Consider the following 20317-nt stretch of genomic DNA (forward strand, 5'->3'; position numbering starts at 1 on the left):
ATATCCTAATGATTTTTGGCATAAAAGAAAAATCTATAATTTTGACCCAGTTTTTAAATAAAGAACAAAAAGATGAAAAAGATAAATATAGATAAAGTAGAATTATAATAGAATAGAAAGTGTTAGAGTTAGAGGGTCAAATAAAGGTGGAACAGATGTGTTTTTAGTCGTTTCTTGAAGATGGGTAAGGACTCAGCTGCTCGGATTGATTTGATTTATTTATTTACTTATGACTGATTTTGTGGTCCAGGGTCACAAATATGTGCTTGTTTTCTGGGCTAATGTTTTTGAACAGGCAATTTAAAGAGGTGATATAGATATCTGATGTGTTAAAATTTCAACGGGGATACAAACATTTGAAGCAAAGTCTAAATCACTGAAAATTTAGTTGTTTTGAAGAATGTGAAACCCTACAGTTTTACTGACCTCCAAAGGTCTAGCTGTCACGTTGATGGAAACAAACAGGAATTTAAGATTTCCTTTTTGCTCTTCTGTATATATCACACTTGCTTTGCTATATGAGAAATGGAAAGTCATCATTTTCTGGTTCTGAGAACAAAACTATATTTGTAGTACAGCAATGACTATATTACCCAAAAATAATCACACATTTGAGATTCAAATGTCGTTTACACTTATGCAGAATTTGCAAGTAGGTCTGTTTAGAAAAAGTTTCCAGAATTTTGTCACAGTGCTTTAGACAGCAACTTTTTGACAATCAGTTCTGAAAGCTTTCTTTCTGTGCTTCCTGAAAAAAAGGTATTATTTCTAAAGTCTGCTTATTTATTATCAATGCTATTTATTTATCAGTAATTATCATTTGTTATCAGGTGACATGTTCCATCACACAGATGAGTTCATGCATGCAGTTTACCAAAGAACATTTTATGTATGTTGCTTACACAACAGTTGAACAGCCAAGTGCAATACTAATGTGTTTGCTGTGTATGTCACATGTAGGCCTATACTGAATACAAATTTATATGTAGGTGATGAGTCACACACCATAAAGCCCAAAATACTTTTTTATGTTTATCCTTTAAGCGAGATTGCAATTTTGCTCTGTCAAACCACATTTCACAGGAAAAAAATAATAAAAATATCAGTGAAAAAAGTTGATTGGTTTACATAAAAGCTTTTAACTGACATCTTTCAGTTTTCTTGGCAAACACAGAAAACATAAGCGAGAAATCTGTACTTCTTCCACATACATTTTATTGTCCCAGTAACATTATTTGTTTAAAATGAGTGCTAATTATGTAACATACAATTCCTCAATGAAAATGATATAAAACACACACACACACACAAAACATTTGGCCTTACTGCATTTCTGTACAATTCACTCAGCGAGCTGCAATGTTACTTATCTTTCTTAAAAAAAAAAAAAAAAAAGTCTGTGGCAATACCTAAAAATGTTTAGAATGTATGTACTTGAGTGTTATCTATTTAGAAGCACAAACTGACACATTTGATGAACAGGTTGTCATGAAGTGATAAGTTGTATTTGCCTTTTATTTTTATTATTATTTTTTTTTTTGCATTTTTTAAAAGGTCGCCAGTAAGGACAAAACATCTTACACAAAAGAAGGTAATCTTACACCAATAATGGGACATGATGATCCACACATATGTATAGGCTATGTAGGCTATATACAAAAATACAAACATCTAACAGTGTAATCCGAGTGCACAAATATTATAATTCACATTAATTATTCACATGCCAAGATGAGTTTACACAACGCACGAACAAAATGCTTTATTTGCATATGGCAGGGGTCAAATATTAGTAACATCATCCCCCACCTCCTACTTCGATAGACTTCGTAGATACTGCTAAGCTATGATTCGCTGTTTCCTAGTAACGCGGTGCGCTGTAGTGATTGGCTGACTCGAGGGTCAAGGAAACGGGAAGCGCACAGGTTGCGTCTTCTTGATTACTTTCTGGGGAGGGCGAGAGAGAAGCGGCGCAACTGCGGCTGATCGAGACTATTTCAGAAACGCGTTGCATTTACAACAGGAGGGGCGCGCTGACATATCGCACGACTGATCGTCCATAAATGGGGTGCTTCTTCTCCAAAAAATCGAGGAGAAAATCTCCTAAAAAAGACTCTGCTTTGACCGATGGGGACGGGAGCGCTACGGGCAATGACCTCCCAGAAACCAACAACACTGCGCTGGGCAGCGACAGCAGCCAGGAGGCTCCCAAGCAATACAGCTGGGACAAACGAGAAAAGGTACGACGCTGCATTATAACCCGTTTTTGTGCTCTAGACTGTACTACACAGTTTATTATGTTGCATAATTGCTTTAGGAATGATACAGAATGAACTCCAACCAGAGTCCGTCAGAAATAGCTATTGTTATGTATGTGAGTTAGCTCAATTCGCATTGTTAAGCCCATTTTATGCAGTTCACAACACGCTAGCGATGGGTTTGGCCCCTCTTGTGTAGTGTTTCTGAGTGTTTTCTTCTGTTGCCTTCGACTGACCATCGATACGAGTGTCTCTCGGCGGGCGGTTATAGGTTTTCAAATGCTATGGTAAATTATAGACAGAGCTTATTATCGGCTTAAAGTCAGGGCAAGTAACTTGTTTGCCTGGCGCTTGCCCAGATAACGCTGTTAAGGATTAGCACATAAGTGGTGTCGCCATCAACGTGTATGACACTGTATCAGAGGGAGGAAGAGAGTGAGTAATAAGGGTGGGAGTGTCTGTCTGCCCCTCCGACCGCGAACCCATTACAAAGCTTTGAGAGCATTTAAGTGTCCGGAAGTTTAAATCTTTTATGTTTAAATATTGCCCTGGTCGATGCTTTCAAGTGCAGATTGAAAGGCAGTGAATTCACGAGACAAGTCACTGTCCAACAGTTTGAGTTTTCTCTTATGGTCGGTCAAAGGCAGTGTCTGATCTAATAGATTAGACTAGTAGTTCTCAAGCGGCAGGTCATGAAACTTCCAATTGGCCCCACAAGATACATTTGAAAATATTTTTATATGTGACCCTGGACCACAGAACCAGTCATAAGTAGCACGGGTATATTTATAGCAAAAGCCAACAATACATTGTATGGGTCGAAATGATCCATTTTTCTTTTATGCCAAAAATCATTAGGATATTAAGTAAAGATCATGCTCCATGAAGATATTTTGTAAATTTCCAACCATAAATATATCAAAACTTGGGTCACATATAGTATTTATATAAAACTACTCAAACTTGATAGCTCTGTTCAGTTTTTAGTCCTAAAACCTGACTGGGAATTAGTATTTTAAAACAATGGGTTCCTTGGGGAGCTTTCTATAGCTGTTTTGGGTCTGTGGTTAAATTTTGGCTTGAATTGAAAATTCGCATTATATGTTTTCTAAATACATGATATAGATTTTATTAGAATTACAGCTGATGCATAGAAAATAAGCCCCCGCCTTACATGTTTTCTATAATCCTCTACTCTCTGATATATGTCACAATACAGTAGAAAAGATTTGTTGCTACTTCCATTTCATCACATTACTTAAATTCTGTAAACTCAAGAGTTCTTTTTTGTAAGGGTTGCCAGGGTGTTGCTCTGTGATTGTTAGGGTGTTTTAAGTGGTTGTTAGGTGGTTATATACTGGCCCAAGTCAAAAGAGCTCTTGATTTCTGTAATAGTCTTTCCCCAGATACAGAACAGGTGCCTTCTTCAGTTTAAACCTATGTTGTTGTTTCCATTTTGTGTTTTATCTTCTGCCTGATGAAAATTTATTTGCAACATGCTGCATGATTTGAGGTATCATTTGTGTCTCAAACTATGCAGAATGAGTTTGCTGTTGAAGTGTAACCTTGTAAAGCCTGACATATAAAATAATAGATTTTTTTTTTTTTAGTTTGAGCTATATAAAATTTACAAGGAAAATCTCAAAAAGGTTGCAGATGTGTTTTATGTTTTGTATTGTATTTGATACATCAGGCTTTTATGGCTCATATAGTATAGTGAAAATATGGAGCTCAAGGAGGAGGGGGGAAAATATTTTATTTGGAAGCCCAAACTAGCAAAATTATGCAATTGGGTGCAGATGTTGTTATTTATGTGGCCAAAAATTAAGATGAAATTCTGATAGCTTGTAATGTAAATCAACAATAATTTTATAACAAGATAACATAATACTTACATGAAATGCATATAAATATTAGTTGTCACTCTATCTTCCAATAATATGTCTTAGTAAGATCAAGATTATTACTAAGATGCTTAGATTTATGTTCAGAGCTCTGTAGTTTTAATTTTAGTGGGAATATAATATAATGCAACATAAAATGCAATGCAATACAATGAAGATTGTGAGATAAACAAAATGTTCCTCAGAAGCCTGTTGTTGATACTTACATTTTAACAAGTTTTTCTAAATTTGATGTATTGATAATCAAGTAAACAAAGTTGCTGCAGTCCTTCATATGTTCATCTTGAAACATTAATAATAATACAAAAGCTATTCTCATGTTTCATTATAAAAATCATTAAAAAATTTAAAGCAAAAAGACATATGTATCACAACCTGAAGGTGGAGAATTTAAGAATATTACTAAAAAATTATATCTTTTACTTGCTAAAAAGTGTGAACTATCAATCAGAGGGAAAAAGGCATGTAGAATATTGTGTACAACAGAGTTTTTCAGCTAAGTTTTGATCATGCTGATAATTTAGAGGCCTTAGAAATTATTGTATCAAATATGATTCAGTAGGCTTTATAGTGTAAATACTTAGGGTTTGTTTTAAAGTATAGTTAACTACAACAGAATTAGCTTTTTTTTTAGACAAAAGCATAATGTCTCTAACTAATAAACACACATTTTGAGGGAGGGAACGTCCTGTTACAAGAGTGTGAGGGGAACCAGAGAGCAAAGATAGCTGATAATGGTTTTATTGCTTTTATAAGTTCTCCATTTATTAACATGTTTGCACTTTTTTTTTTTGCAGGTTGACCCCAAAGACTTCATGCTGACAGGCCTCAAGAATGAGACAGTGGGCCGGTTGCCAGGCAAACTCAATGGCCAGCAGTTTGTCATTCAGGATTGTGAGAACTGTAACATCTACGTATTCGACCATTCGGCGACTATTACCATTGACGACTGCGTGAACTGCCGTATTTTGTTAGGTCCGGTCAAAGGCAGCGTGTTCTTCAGAGACTGCAAAGATATCAAGTGTGTGGTGGCCTGCCAGCAGTTCCGCACCAGAGACTGCAAGAAAATGGACGTCTTTTTGTGCTGCGCCACCCAACCCATCATTGAGTCTTCAACAGGCATGAAGTTTGGCTGCTACCAGTACTACTACCCCGAGCTGGCTTTCCACTTTAAAGATGCAGGCCTCAGCATCTTTAACAACAACTGGAGCAATATTCATGACTTCACACCTGTTTCTGGAGAAACCAATTGGAGTCTCCTACCAGAAGATGCTGTTGTCCTAGAGTATATGCCTCTACCAGATCCTGAGTCAGAATTCAAGTCTGTGAGAATCTCTACTGAAGCAAGTCGGAGCATAGTGCCCATGACCAAAGGAGGGCGCCGTACCGAGAGCGAAGAGTCCTGCCTGTTTGTCTTTTTCGCTGGAGACTACACCACTGCTAACGCACGCAAGCTCATTGATGAGGTTAGAACTCGTTTGATAGAGTTGATGCTGTAGAATTGTCATTCATGGTTGCTACAATGGGCGATCCAGAAACTGACATCATGTGTAGCATTTTTGTTCATCTTTGAAACTTATTTGTTACAAGCTTGAGGTTTCTCAACCAGGAAAGTTATTCAGAATGAGTCAATATTTCCTAATGTGGCATTTCTAAAGAAAAGCTGTGTTTATTATTCAGTTTAGCGTCTAATTGGAAAACGTTGTTCACAGCAAGTTTTTCATGTTAATTGGGAAATGAAATCAGCTTTCTTCAGTCACTCCATCTATATAAATAGAAAATATATACTATTAATATACTATTAATAATATATAGGGATGTATACTATTTCCCACTTCACTTAAAGGGGTCATATGACGTTGCTAAAAAAGAACATTATTTTCTGTATTTGGTGTAATGAAATGTGTTTATGCGGTTTAAGGTTAAAAAAAAACACATTCTTTTCCTTTGTAACATTTATCTATTTTTTCCGCTACAGATGTTGCCTGCATATGATTAACCTTTTGACTCCAAAAAAAGGCTTACTTGCAGAAGTTAAGGAAAATATCTTCGGTTGTAGGCACCTTTATTGTTTGTTCTATTATTTTGTTACTAAAAGCAGGATGGGCTAAACAGGAAGGGATCTGCTGCGTAGTTGTAAGCGTCTGATTTGACAATTCACAGTATAATAGCTTCAGCCATAGTTAACAAATCCAATTCAAATGAATTTGCTCTGCGGCTTCTTGCCATGAATCCAAATGTTATAAATATGAAACCCTTTTATGCAGAATGCAAGGAAAATTATAATAATAATTGTGTACCTGAAAGAACCACTGATTTTGGTGTTCATTCCTGCATTTTGTTTAGATATCAACACATTATTAAAAACATTTACATCCATGAAGTACTACTGTAGAATATACAGAAGATACTGTAAAATCATTTTAGAATGGTAAAACAGGAAACATTAATATCATAGCACATCATTCACATGAATCATTCACATTAACACAACAAATGTGCAATTAAAAAAAGTAATGTTGATTTCACGTGGCTTTAAACTACAGCAATATTTTTTACCTAAACTATCCTTGCCCTCTGCAATATATGGATTTGTCAAAGCGAAATTGTGAGGAAGAGACAGAAACAGACAAAGTATCATGCATTTCACCTTTTTTGTTACTGACTTTACGTCGAAATGAATAACTTTATAGTGGTGATCATTTAGTTTTATTTTTATGGTTCTCAATAAAAAAAAAAACACACATAAACTCCAGTCTGTTCACCAATGCATAACCAAGCTGATTTGCAAAATCCTTTCATTTTGTGACATTCATTTTTTGTATCCACCTAAATGCAGGCGACCACCAAAGGCTTTGTCCTCATTCAGACCAAAGAGGTTTCCATGCGCCCTGAGGATGTGAACCGAGTGTTCCAGAATAACGCAGAAAGCCTCACTGAGTGGATCACCAAAGGTGCCGTAATGCATTGTGTTATACCACATAAGAACATGTACAGGCAAATATATATGTCTCTTATAACTGATCTGTGTTCCTGCAGGTCCAGTGGTAGCTCTCGAGCTGAATGGAGATGGTGTGGTGGAGGCGTGTCGATCCATTGCCAATGAAGTGTTCAATGGAACTAAGGTAAACATAAGAGGAAGCTATTACTTCTCAAGTCTATCTCTTGAGGATTTGCTCTGATCATCTAACGCTTTTCATGCTATCTGCTGCTTTTCTGCAGCTGTTTGTTTCTGAGAGCAAAAATACATCCTCGCGTGATGTCGACAACTTTTTCAACTTTGCTGACATGCAGATGGGACTGTGAAACTGGCGCAGAGGAGCACCTCAAATTAATGTGGGTTTATATTTGTTTGGTTTTGTCAGTTTTGTCATTTCAGTGAATTGGAATTACATATGCGAAGCCACTGATATCTCAACACTTTTAGGGGTTTATAACCACTATTTTAACAGACAGATTTGCTCTGTGATCTAAAAATGTAACATTTTCATGCCAATGAAACAGGCATATAGTCAGTGAGGGTATTTGTTACCAATCATGAAGGCAAGTGCCTTTAGATGGAGAACAAAATCAAGAACTGGAACTTCTAATCAAACATTACTGTGGACAATTTATCACTTATGCTGAAAATAATGAATTTGATTTATATAGATATTTATTGAATAGTTTTTTCCCTAAATGTATAGCTGGAAATTGTGTTTTATTCTCCTTTGCTTGTATACATGTTTTCAGTACATATTGTATAGTCATTTAGTTTGTGTATAATAGATAGCTGTAAAAAGTATTTGTCAAATGCCAGAAAACATGAATTGTTGAATCAGGTTTTTTTAATATTTAACAGAAATATATATTTACTCATATAGCCATGCGTTTAATTTCTTTTCTTGTTAGCATGGCTTTTGACTTTGTATTTACTATGTTTTTTCAGTATTTTTTTTAAATGTAAACAAATAACATTAGTCCTCCATATAAGTTTTTAAGGTAACACTGTTCTAATAAGAATGTAAAAAGTTCCATCTGATACGTTGAATGTACTACTAAAAGGAGCTTTAGTTGTCTCCTTAACACTGCTCTATTTTTGTAGGAACGTTTTAGCGAGCACAACTTTCCTGTGACCAAAAAATGTTTGTACATTTGAGAGAATCACAGTGTGCTTTTTTATTTCTAAATGGTTCTTATTTGTACGAGACAATTTTGTAGCGTTAAATATAAGCTGTGATTTGTCAATACATTCATTTTAGTCAAAAGTTATGCGTCATCTTTTTATCTGCAAATAGACACAAAGATAGGCTGCATCTTACTACACTAATGTATTAAGACGAATATCAACAGGTGCAAATAGTTTTGTGAGTTGAGTACATATTTGATTACAGAAAGAGATTGCGAGTTACTATAAAATCTGGTTAAGTAGTGTTACATAATGTCAGAAACATGACAACAGTTTGAAGGCCAACCTGGAAGGGTAATTTGGCTTGGTTATGTGGTAAGGATTACTTAGACTTTGTAGATGTTTTCTACAACATAAATTACACAAGTTGCTAAATAAGAACTACAGTGTTTGTCTGATTTGTCAAGCTCAAAAACACATCCCTGAAGAAGTTGTAATTCTTACGAGAAAAAAATGTATATTCGTCATATGACCTTTGTCACAGACCTTATTTTATTCATAAGTATCATGTATATTATGTACAACTCCTATTAAGATTTTGCTTACATCTACATTGTAAATATATATTTTTGCTATTTTATTAATTTTTTCCAGAGGGAAATCAATAACAATTACATTTTTAACAATATTTCAAGTGTAATTTATGAGATTTGTTGTATTTTGAATCCAGTTTTTCTTTGTAAAAGGCAAAAAGTTGACCATACTGATCTCAAAGTTAAGGATTCATTAGTCTGAATATACACTGAACCAAAAACTATCATGACATCTTAGTTGATGATTTAATATACTTTATTTTTGACAAAAATTTGACATGTTTCGGTAGTGACTGCACATTTTCGGTAGTGACGCTTTGGTAGCGACCACATCACATTACAGAATTTTAACTTATACTAAAACATACTAAAATACAAAAAAAATTGGCTTAACTGGACTAAAATTTTGTTTATTTTCTCAAAATTTGAGGATTATGTGTTCCCTTTTGTCATTACCGAAACTCAGCGTAATGTTTCAGTAGTGACAATTTTAGATACTTTTGAACCTAGCTCAAAGATGCTAATCAGCACATGGTTAGCTAGCACAGTTCTCAATATAAAAACTAAATATTATGGAATAACTCCCAAAAAAGTGTGCTTAAAAAAGAGAGAAAAAGAAAAAAGGTGCTCGATAGTGACGTTCCATAAAGTTACACACAGATTTTTCAGATTTTGAACACATTTACCTCAAAATTATGGGACCTATCTACTCACCATGTAGCTATGAGAGAGAGTGACATAAATATTTTCTGACCATAAATGGGTTAAAATCAGTCTTAGCCAATGGACTAAAACATACAGTTTCGGCAGTGACATGAGAATGCCCTGACACATTTTTTTAGTTTCAAAATTTACAAAGAAAATATAAAATTAATATATATATTTTTTTGAACTTCACTTTTTAAAAGAATCAAAAAGATACCTTTAAAAACAACAATGGGGAAAAAATACAAAAAAATTATTTCAACATCCTTATCATAAGTTGAAATTTAGGGGTTAGGGTTTGGGACAGCCATCCTCCCAATTGAAAGTACCCAATAAATGATGACGCTATAAATATTAAGCTCACTAATATTTTAAATATTGTGGGTTTCAATAGATAATAGAAGGATCTTAGTAAACATCTAAGATTTGAATACTTGCATGCTTTTTAAATGTGTTTTTTGGTTGTGGGACAGCAGTTTGCACCAATTCTGTAGAATGGCCCATTTACTATAAAAACGTAATAATTTACTAACCTACATCACAGCCCTCCATAGTGGCAACTAAAGGATATTTAACTACCACTGAAAAGAAGTATGCTAAATACTCCAGTTTCCACTGGCGCTCAGTAGGGCCATGAATAGGGCGGAGTTTGGGACCTAGCGGTCTGGTGGTACAATAGCGCTGTTGTGTCGTGGTGAGAGGGTGATTTCTGCTTTTGGGATATTGACAGTGGGACAGAAAAGAAAAAAACAACGAAAATACGAATATTTGCCGCATCTCTGGACTGCTGACTTGAAGACGGCCTTGCAGAGTCTATCGCTTTGTGCGATCGTGCGGAAACGCTGGATTTTTGGATGAGAGGTAAGGGTGCAGCACGAACAATACTGCTCGTGTCTTCACACGGGGCTCAGTGTGCCAGTTATCCAGGCCTGCTGCTTCCTACAGATCCCTTACGAGCTGGGTTTTACGTTCATATTAGGCAACTGGGACAATATTGGTAGCAGCGATAACATTATCCTCGCGTTAAAGTTTGCGATCACGCACAGAATGTTGTTATATAGCCACAGGACGTGTTATTATAACAGGAGAAGGTATTGTAGGGACTGGAGGGGGTTCAATATCCCAACTCGAGTTTGGCGCCAAGGCCGTCAGAAACCCTCGCGCGTAACGTTACAGCAATGGAGGACGCCAGCATGCTCACACACAGACACAGTAACGTTAGTGCTGTTTAGTGAGACTTTACGGTAAAGCATTGCTGTGTTTACCCTTCCGTTCTTTATTTAGCTGTGTGGACTTGCAGAGTTGATCTGTTCACCCAGCATGGGAATAATGACTGAGTGGGAAACATAACAACACAAGGGCTCGTTAAACGATTCTTTTCGTTGCATCATGCTTGCAAAGAGGCGATGTGCATTTGGTGAATGAGCACTGGGTTGTTGCATAATTACACTTCTATATTTATTCGCTGGATTTTGTCGCCCACTTTTTATGTTATGAATATGAACCGTGTAATGAAACAATTTTGTTTTGTGAAATCTTCCTCGTTTGGTAAATGACTCAAATGCTAAATCATTAGCGCAATGAATGATTCAACCGACAGAATGCATAAGTGTATAAAATGGCGAGCACTTTGTAAAACGCAAATGAATAAATGACACGAAAACAGTATGACTAGTTTTAATTCTGAAGCAGTAGGAGCACAGTGCGACGAAGTTTGGAGCGGAAGTACTGTTGTTGGAATGCGGGAATGCCCTTCCCCCCCCCCCGCGAAATCCCTGGCCGCTGGCGTTAATCTGCGTGCTTTTAGTGTATGGTTAATTTGACTTTTATAAATTGTAAACATTTAAGATACTTATTAACAAATGTTGGGGTTTGCGTAACTTTGCATAGGTCAGTTATATAGTGCGTCTAATAGTAAATAAAGGTTTGCTAGTACACTAGGCCAGTATGAGTTGGGTTCCGAGGTGAAGTAGTTTGGGCACTAGATGGAGAGATTTTGCTTTCAGTGAATCGAGTCTTTTGAATAATTTCACTAAAATATTTGTTTATACAATCGTTCGGTGAACATCTATGTAGGTGTCATTGTTATGCAAATACAACAAAGCTCTTTTCTTGTTAACTTTTGAGCTGGACTTTTATCAAGTTACAGACAAAAACTACAAAAATTAATAGCCTAAATTAATTAAGGGTTTCACTATATTTCACTCTTAAAATTAATTGGTATATATGGTTCAATGGGTAAAAAGGTTCTTTAGATTTATCAAAATGCTCTCCACTATTTAAAGGAGTCATTTACTGTTGTTCAGCAAATTTTAGTGTGTGAAATCCAGTGAAAGACTTCTCCACGCTGATGTTACAACAGGTTCCGGAGAGTCAGCTGGATTCACTCTGTTGACCAACAGAAAGCTGCTTGGTATAAAAGAGATTTCTTTGGTAGATGTGCTATAATAAATCATTAAACTTTAACAAAAGACAACGGACCTTTTTGCCTGTAAAATATTGCCAAAATTTTGATAACGTGAAAGCACCTTAAGAAAAAAAATTGTTCTTTTAAGAACTGTTCTCTGAAAGGGTCTTTGTGGAACCCATGTTCTTCTAAAAAAAAAAAAAAGGAACCCTTATTTTTAAGAAAGTAGCATCATAATTTTATTGTTGACTCAAATGACAAAATGAACAAATGAAAATATCCTTTCAATACAAATGAAATATCCTTTCTTGGCCGGTCCATCAGCAGTTTCTCATTCACAAATAAAATCTCCCAATTTGTTCATATCGTTCACAAACAAGATGCCCTAGTTAATTTTGTTCATGCAGAGATATTTTGTTTAGTGTTGCTCCCAGTCTCATAATACCCATTTGTTTAGTGAAGAGACCTATGCTTTCAGCAGGTCCATGAAATATTTCTCTGTCTGTACTCAAACTGTTGGTTCACAGTGCAGTCAGTCTTTGAAAGCAGGAAATGAAGGAAAAATAAAAGTCAGTGCATGGAAGTCAACAACAAGCAACATCTACTAAATGATTTGTTCACTAGCGGAACACCACTACTTTAATCTGTATAATTCTTAATGGTCAGTTCAACGTAAAAGAGAAGATGATTTGTGCAGTGCATCTCTAATAGAGTCAGTAAATGGGACGGGTTGTTGGCACACTAGGCCAGTGTGAGGTGGGTGTGGGGGTGAAGTAGCTCTCAGCAGCCGCTGATCTGTTAGTGTTGGGGTGTGGGGGGGTCTGTCTGGGCAGAGCATTGTGCTTTATCATGGCGCAGTAGGAGTGGGGGTTGGTTTTAGGACCGTGTCATTTTGTACCACAAAGCAAGGCCACCCAGATCAGATAGCCTCCCATTTCAGCAAATTTGTAGTTTGACTTAAAACCTTGCAAATTTGAGAAAAGCCCTCTATTACGTTCTTAATTGGTCTTGATTAATAGTCTTATTTACAGATACACTCTTAAAAATAAAGGTGCTTCAAAAGGTTCTTCAAGCGATGCCATAGAAGAACCATTTTTGGTTCCACAAAGAGCCATTCAGTCAAAGGTTCTTTAAAGAACCACCTCTTTCTTACCTTTTTGTAATCTGAAGGACCTTCTTTCGCCACAAAGAACCTTTTGTGAAACAGAAAGGTTCTTCAGATGTTAAAGGTTCTTTATGGAACCATTTAGACAAAAAGGTTCTTCTATGGCATCGTGAAGCACCTTTATTTTTAAGAGTGTAGGAGTCAATCACACAATGCTGACTCATTCTAAGTGGATTTGGTGCAACATTTCTGTGACACTACAATACTAATTCTTTAATATTATGATAGATACGGCCCAACTCCTAATTAAGAATGTGGTGAGCAAGTCACACCAAACTTTTCAGTCTCGTAAGTGCTTCCTTTTTAAAACATTCACACTATGCGAATGGGAGAGTGTGTGCGTCAGAAGCAGATGTTCCTCTGTGGGTTTGAAAGCCAGTCTGTTACTGTCACAAATGTGGCTTTAGATCCACGTCAAGAGTCCTTCATGGAGCATTGAAGAGGCACACTGAGTGCTTTTTCTGTTTACTTAGTCTGGAGACATTGCAGTGTGCAGCAGTCATAATGAGCATGGAGTCTAAAACTTAAATTATAGAGTTTATCTCATTTATAAAATACTTGTTTTGTACGGTACTAGTGATCCGTACCAGTTTGATAATAAAAGATTACACTAGAATTATGTTAACCAAGTGAAGTGTTTGGACAAAATAGGCAACCGCTGCTCAAACACAATTCGATGGTTGTCCAGTAGTTGTCTGTGCACAGAAATTACATGCATCAATTGTTTGAATTGGTAGTGAGTGAGTGAATTAATCTAAACAGAAATATCCTCACTTGAAATAATTTGCCTTGCTTATAAGTTGTCCTTTTAAGATGTGTCTGTACATACATGGTTTCATATGTGTGGTTTGGCTGCAATTGCTCCTAGTGAGCTTGGTTAATATTTATTTAAGGAGGCCTCTCAGTCAGGTATTGGAGCATAATAAATCACAGTGCAGGCTGTGCTTTGCTGGCTGTCTATCAGTACTCTTACCTTACCTAGTACTCTTACATTTTCATTCAAATTGTGAACCGTATGTGTTCACTTCTCAAGTCTTGTTCTTTGTTTTCAGGCATGAGCAAGAGGCAGAAGCAGCACAGTGGAGGAAAACCGTAGCGGAAAAACTGCTCCGTGAAAGGAAATTAATTAAAGCTGCCCTCTATGGTAATAACATCTATTTCAGGATACTGAATGATTACCATGTTCATGTGTCATATTTGCATGGTACTTTAATTTACCTTTGAACATGTAAAACCCATCAAATTTATAATGCCACATTGCTATTTAGTAATGATATGCAATATAAACCTGTAATAATCTTATGTGACCCTGGACCACAAAACCAGTCATAAGGGTCAATTTTTCGAAATTGAGATTTATACATCATATGAAAGCTGAATAAACAAGCTTTCCATTGATGTATGGTTTGTTAGGATGGGACAATATTTGGCCGAGATACAACTATTTGCATATCTGAAATCTGAGGGTGCTAAAAATCTAAATATTGAGAAAATTGCCTTTAAAGCTGTCCAAATGATGTTTTTAGCAATGCATATTACTAATCAAAAAGTAAGTTTTGTTATATTTACGATAGGAAATTTACAAAATATCTTCACGGAACATGATTTTTACATAATATCCTAATGAGTTTTGGCATAAAAGAAAAATCAGTAATTTTGACCCATGTATTTTGGGCTATTGCTACAAATATACCCAAGCGACTTAAGACTGGTTTTGTGGTCCAGGGTCACATATTGGTCAATAGTAAGTACCTATTTTAACAACTATCCAAAACATCTATATAAAAATGTTATTTTTAGAGTAAATGCAGAGTAGAATTATATTATTTTCTTGGATTTATATTATTTTATTTGATATGCCACAAAATACCAATGCATGGTAATAAAGAGCAATATTTACACTACCATTCAAAGGTATTGGGTCAGTAGGATTTTTTTTTTTTTTAAAGAAATTAATACATTATTCAGAAAGGATGCAGAAATGTTTTGTCATACTATTTCAAATAAATGCTGTACTTTAGAATTTTTTATTCATCAAAGAATCCTAAAAGAAATGTATCCGTTTCCAGCTAAAATAATAACAGCACAATTGTTTTCAACATTGATAATATGTTTCTTGATCACCAAATCAGCATATTAAAATGATTTCTGAAGGATCATGTGACACTGAAGACTGGAGTAATGGATGATAAAAAAAATCCATTTTTTCCACCATAGGAATAAATTATGTTTTTAAAATGATTAAAATAGAAAATAGGTTTAATATAATTAATGAAATTGAATATATATATATATATATATATATATATATATTTCACAATATTACTGTTTTAGTGTATTTTTGATTAAAAAAAAATTAAACAGGATTTTCTTTAGGGTTAATAATGATAAATAACTAGTGGCTACTTTGATAAAAAGTAATTAGTTACATTACTAGTTACGTTACTTTTTTTCTGTGGCTACATCCATGAAATGTACATAAAATCCCAGCATAAACGCTCCAGATAAATATTTGTTATTAAAGCATCAACATTCACAAAACACTGTTATTTTTAACTAGAGCAAGCATAGGCTGCTGCGTACATGGTTTGGGATGACAGAATACCAGCAAATAGCGCTGCATTTATAATCTCTAAAAAGATGACATCTCAGTTCATCGCAATCTCACAAAGCTCTGTTATAACACAATGAATATATGCATGATGAATCTTTCATAATGTCTACAATTCGTGTGTTATAATGAGAAGATTCGTGAGCACGCACATTTTAGCACTGCACTCCTGACTGGCCATTGCATTCCAGAAATCAACATTGCTCAACGCAACAAACACGTGTTATAGCCTAAATAGAAACTCTGCCTAAGCTTGCGCCTGTTAATCGTTTTTATTTTATATTAGTTCTTGCTGCTTTTGTGCAATAGATGTATAACAATTTATTTGTTTCAGATATTTTCTGTTTAGATATTTCTATTTTCTATTAAGTAATGCGTTACTGCCCAACACTGGCTACTAGTACTTGCAAACCACTGCTTTTTGATATTTCTTTTTCTTCTGTTATGTGAAAACAGCTTTGTTGTTTCAGTGTAGGTGAAAGTATTGTACCTAAATGGATTTACGCGGAACATTGTTTAGTTGAAGATGTATTAAAGCTGTACTTCTCTGACTTTCACTGCAGGATACGTCAGGATGAAACGACTCAGGACTTCAAGCAGCAGTGACAGTTCAGACAATGAGAGTAAGTAAAATGAGCCTTAAAAAATTCTCAATCTACTTGTAAGATTCATACAGAACAAAGATGTTTATTCTTGGCTCACTCCGTTTTTGTATCATAAAGGTCCCTCGACATCCTTTTCCTCTAACAAGTATGGAAGCAAACCAGGCACCCCCGCCTCTGCTCAGAAGAAACCAGCAGAGGTAAGCGCAATGGAAAACACCTCCTCGTTTTTACCACCAGCCCTATGAATGAGATATTTCTACAATAAAATTGGTTGTATCACTCATTAAGGTTATTTCTCCCTTGTAGGTGTTCAGAAAAGACTTGATCAGTGCCATGAAGCTTCCAGACTCTCACCATATTTCTCCTGACGATTATTACCTGTTGGCGGACACATGGAAGCAGGAATGGGAAAAGGGTGTACAAGTACTCGCTAGTCCAGACACTATCCCTCAGCCCTCTGTGAGGTATGTCACTTTGAATAAAAGCAGGTTTTTGGACATGTACCATCTTGCATGTGACTGAAGTTGGGGTTTTTGTGTGTAGGATAATAGCAGAGAAGCCAAAGGAGGTCCTCTTCACCAAACCAAGGAAATATATTCAAAGCTGGAGTCAGGACTCTACGGAGACGGGTTATGTTAACTTCAAGGAGCTGGCAGAAGCTATGTGTAGATATGACCTGGACGATATGGACCTATACTGGCTTCAGCAGCTCAATGCAGAACTTGGGATTATGGGTAAGTGAGAAGAAATGCTTCCCTATAAGATTTGGTCTCATGACGTGCTTCAGGGGATAAAGTACATTTTGGATGTTACATTCAGGTGACGGGCCAGTGAATGAGTTGACGATGGAGCGGGTGATGGAGGCATTGGAGAGACAGTGCCATGACAACATGAACCACGCCATCGAGACTGAGGAAGGGTTGGGAATAGAGTATGATGAGGATGTCATCTGTGATGTATGTCGCTCACCTGACAGCGAGGAGGGCAATGACATGGTCTTTTGTGACAAGTGTAACATTTGTGTGCACCAGGTGAGATCTTTGTTACTGTCAGTAAATAAATTTCTCAAAAAATCAGAAGACCTTTTTTTTGTCTAACGATCCTACATTAGGGTTGTGACGGTGAGGAAATTTTCCCACCGGTTAATCGACGTGTGACAACACCGGTAATACCGGTATCACCGCGGGGGCGTTTCCTCTTTTCCTCGCTTTCCTTCGCTTTTAAATAGCTTGTAAAACTTGTAAAAGCATTTTACTTTCACTTTCAAATACCGGCAATTCGGTAACACCGGTATCACCGTCAACACCGTCTATCGCGGCAAGCCTATCCTACATATGATCCTGTAATATTGCAGAACTTGTATATACTTATGCAGATCTTATATAAACTTACATGTACTTGTACTTTTATATACTTCTGGTCTTATATACTTTTTATTTAAATTAATACTTATATTCAGCAAGGATGCATTAAATGCAAAAGTGACAGCAAAGACATTTATAATGTTACAAAAATGTTCTATTTCAAATAAATTCTGTTCTTTTGATTTTTCTATTCTTCAAAGAATTCCAAAAAAAGTATCACAGTTTCCACTATGGAATAGAATAAATTTGAAAATTTATTCAAATGTTTCAAAAAGAAACAGTTGTTTTAAATGGTAATATTACCGGTTTTTGTATAAATGCAGCCTTGATGAGAAAGTCTTATCAACATCAAACATTTGAATGGTAGTGTAGTAATTATTGTGTAAGAGGTTTAATTGTGCGTGTGTGTATTATTAACAATAAAATAAATATATGAACAATATATGTGTATATATTAGCAATAAAAGCAATTATTAAATGATTAAAATTTGATTTGATTTCTATTGTTGTAATTATGGTAAGCTAGAAGAAGATCGCTTTATCCTAAAACTCATCACACTCATATTCTGTTGCAGGCCTGCTATGGCATTGTGAAAGTGCCAGATGGGAACTGGTTGTGCAGAACGTGTGTGCTTGGCATCAATCCCCAGTGCCTTCTGTGTCCTAAAAGAGGGGGTGCAATGAAGGCCACCAGGGCGGGCACTAAATGGGCTCATGTAAGCTGTGCCCTCTGGATACCAGAGGTGAGTTATGTGTCATAAGGATGGATTTACACCTGCATTATTGTTATGTTGTATGCTCTTGATGTTGTTTCATTAATAATATTACGAAATTGAGCTTTCTTTTCTATGCCAGCATGTTTGTTGGTATTATTTAAGAGTATCATAGAGTTAACAGACATGGGCTAAAAGCCATAAAACTCCACTTTTGAGTTTATGGGGTCTTTTAAGAGAATTTGTATTTGTCTTTAGGTGAGCATTGCATGCCCAGAGAGGATGGAACCCATCACCAAAGTGTCTCATATTCCTCCCAGTCGCTGGTCGCTCATCTGCAGTCTCTGTAAACTCAAGACTGGAGCCTGTATACAGGTAATGCTTTATAGGGCAAAGAAGTGCATGAACATTTCTACTGATTAATTGGGTGCAAGAATTACTCCGTAATAATAATAATAATAATAATATCAGTTTGAAAATGCATTATTGTTTAGTTGTATATAAGATCTTGGGAAAGAGAACTTCCTTCAGTGACATCATTTTGACAGTGCAAGAGAATGAGTGGTAGTTTTGATTACAATTTTTTTGGATGTAAAATGTAAGTCTAATATTAATTATATTTTATTTTAATAATCAAGCAAGTAGTGATATTTTTGAGTAACTCGTGAAAAAAATGTCATTTTTACTCATTTAATTTTGAAAATCTATATGCTGTTCACAATGTAAAATTAATATTTTAAACCTTTTTTGTACACAATATATAGCATACAATTATTATTCTTTTTTTTCCTAATACCAGGGTTTCTGCAGGTAAAAAAGTCTTAATTCACCCTTCACCAAATTAAGGCCTTAAAAATGTCTTAAATTCATAAAGGCATGGCATTAAATGTTGCATGCACTGCCAAAATAATATCTTCCCTTGTATATTTGTCTTGTTTTCCAATACAAATATCTAAACATTCTTAGGGTTGTGTTTGGGTGCAGAGATATTCATGCCTTAAGCTACTTTTTGTAAAATGTGATGAAGATTGGTGTAGAAAGTTGTTTTTTTAAACTTTGAAATGTTGCTAAAACAACTAATTTACATTGAGAGAAATGATTAATGTATTATGTTCCTTTCAATTTATTCCTTAAAAGTTCTGAACTTGGTCTTAAAAAGGTATTTAAAAAGTCCCAAATTTACCTCTATAAATGTAATAAAATATAATCTAGGAAGTAAATTTCCCAATTGAAAAAATTATTTGATTAATCTATTATCAAAATAATGACTTTCGTCTTCCAGACTGTTTATATATATATATATATATATATATAACACTGTCTCTCATCTTCCAGTGTTCGGTTAAGAACTGCACCATTCCTTTCCACGTCACTTGTGCTTTTGAACACAACCTGGAGATGAAGACCATCCTGGATGAAGGTGACGAGGTCAAGTTCAAATCCTACTGCCTGAAGCATAGCAAACCCAAAGCTGGAGAAGCGGGCTTGAGTCCGGCCTGTCATAAACCTCCAACTGAGACTGAGAAACTGGGCTTGAGGGCGCAGAAGCTTCAGGAGCTGGAGGAGGAGTTCTACACACTCGTTCATCCTGAGGAAGTGGCCCAAGACCTTGGACTGCCAATCAACCTGCTGGATTTTATCTTTCAGTACTGGAAGATGAAGAGGAAAAGCAACTTTAACAAGGCCCTGCTGCCACCTAAAGATGATGAAGAGAACCTGCTATTGCAACCACAGGAGGACAGCATCCACACACGAATGCGCATGTTCATGCATCTGCGGCAGGACCTGGAGAGGGTGGGTACTCTCGTCATCGTGGATGAGATCTTTTTTTTTTTTTTTTTTCCAGAATCAAAGCAATTTTTGTAAGTCTTTGAAAGTACAACC

General features: G+C 35.8%; 2 protein-coding genes across 3 annotated transcripts in view; both read left to right on the forward strand.

Annotated features, from left to right (window-relative positions):
- Window positions 1-1908: 1908 nt before the first annotated feature.
- LOC107711097 (protein XRP2-like) lies at window positions 1909-8409 on the forward strand. The gene is made up of 5 exons (XM_016516028.1): window positions 1909-2240; window positions 4960-5628; window positions 7002-7116; window positions 7202-7287; window positions 7385-8409. Exons 1-5 carry the CDS (start codon window positions 2064-2066, stop codon window positions 7466-7468), a joined length of 1131 nt encoding a protein of 376 aa, XP_016371514.1. The 5' UTR covers window positions 1909-2063; the 3' UTR covers window positions 7469-8409.
- A 1711-nt stretch (window positions 8410-10120) lies between these two features.
- LOC107711098 (protein Jade-3-like) overlaps window positions 10121-20317 on the forward strand; it is a 20051-nt gene continuing 9854 nt past the window's right edge. Inside the window, exons 1-10 of one of the 2 annotated variants that reach the window (XM_016516030.1) lie at window positions 10121-10429; window positions 14193-14284; window positions 16315-16374; window positions 16474-16553; window positions 16663-16820; window positions 16900-17090; window positions 17176-17387; window positions 18296-18463; window positions 18692-18808; window positions 19769-20227. In XM_016516030.1, coding sequence (XP_016371516.1) covers window positions 16326-16374; window positions 16474-16553; window positions 16663-16820; window positions 16900-17090; window positions 17176-17387; window positions 18296-18463; window positions 18692-18808; window positions 19769-20227 — 1434 coding nt within the window. In that variant the 5' untranslated portion in view covers window positions 10121-10429; window positions 14193-14284; window positions 16315-16325. Of the gene's footprint in view, window positions 10430-10534; window positions 10813-14192; window positions 14285-16314; window positions 16375-16473; window positions 16554-16662; window positions 16821-16899; window positions 17091-17175; window positions 17388-18295; window positions 18464-18691; window positions 18809-19768; window positions 20228-20317 lie in introns of those variants that run through there. The other variant, XM_016516029.1, reaches the window with a different exon arrangement.

This window comes from Sinocyclocheilus rhinocerous, unplaced genomic scaffold (assembly GCF_001515625.1).
Source record: "Sinocyclocheilus rhinocerous isolate Xijiao unplaced genomic scaffold, SAMN03320098_v1.1 scaffold85, whole genome shotgun sequence".
NCBI lineage: Eukaryota > Metazoa > Chordata > Actinopteri > Cypriniformes > Cyprinidae > Sinocyclocheilus > Sinocyclocheilus rhinocerous.

What these genes read in the sequence shown, in the direction of transcription:
- LOC107711097 (XM_016516028.1), top strand. Translation starts at nt 2,064, where the DNA reads ATGGGGTGCTTCTTCTCCAAAAAATCGAGGAGAAAATCTCCTAAAAAA. An exon ending in GCTGGGACAAACGAGAAAAG is followed by an intron (nt 2,241 to 4,959) that starts GTACGACGCTGC and finishes TTTTTTTTGCAG; the next exon opens with GTTGACCCCAAAGACTTCAT. An exon ending in AAGTGTTCAATGGAACTAAG is followed by an intron (nt 7,288 to 7,384) that starts GTAAACATAAGA and finishes GCTTTTCTGCAG; the next exon opens with CTGTTTGTTTCTGAGAGCAA.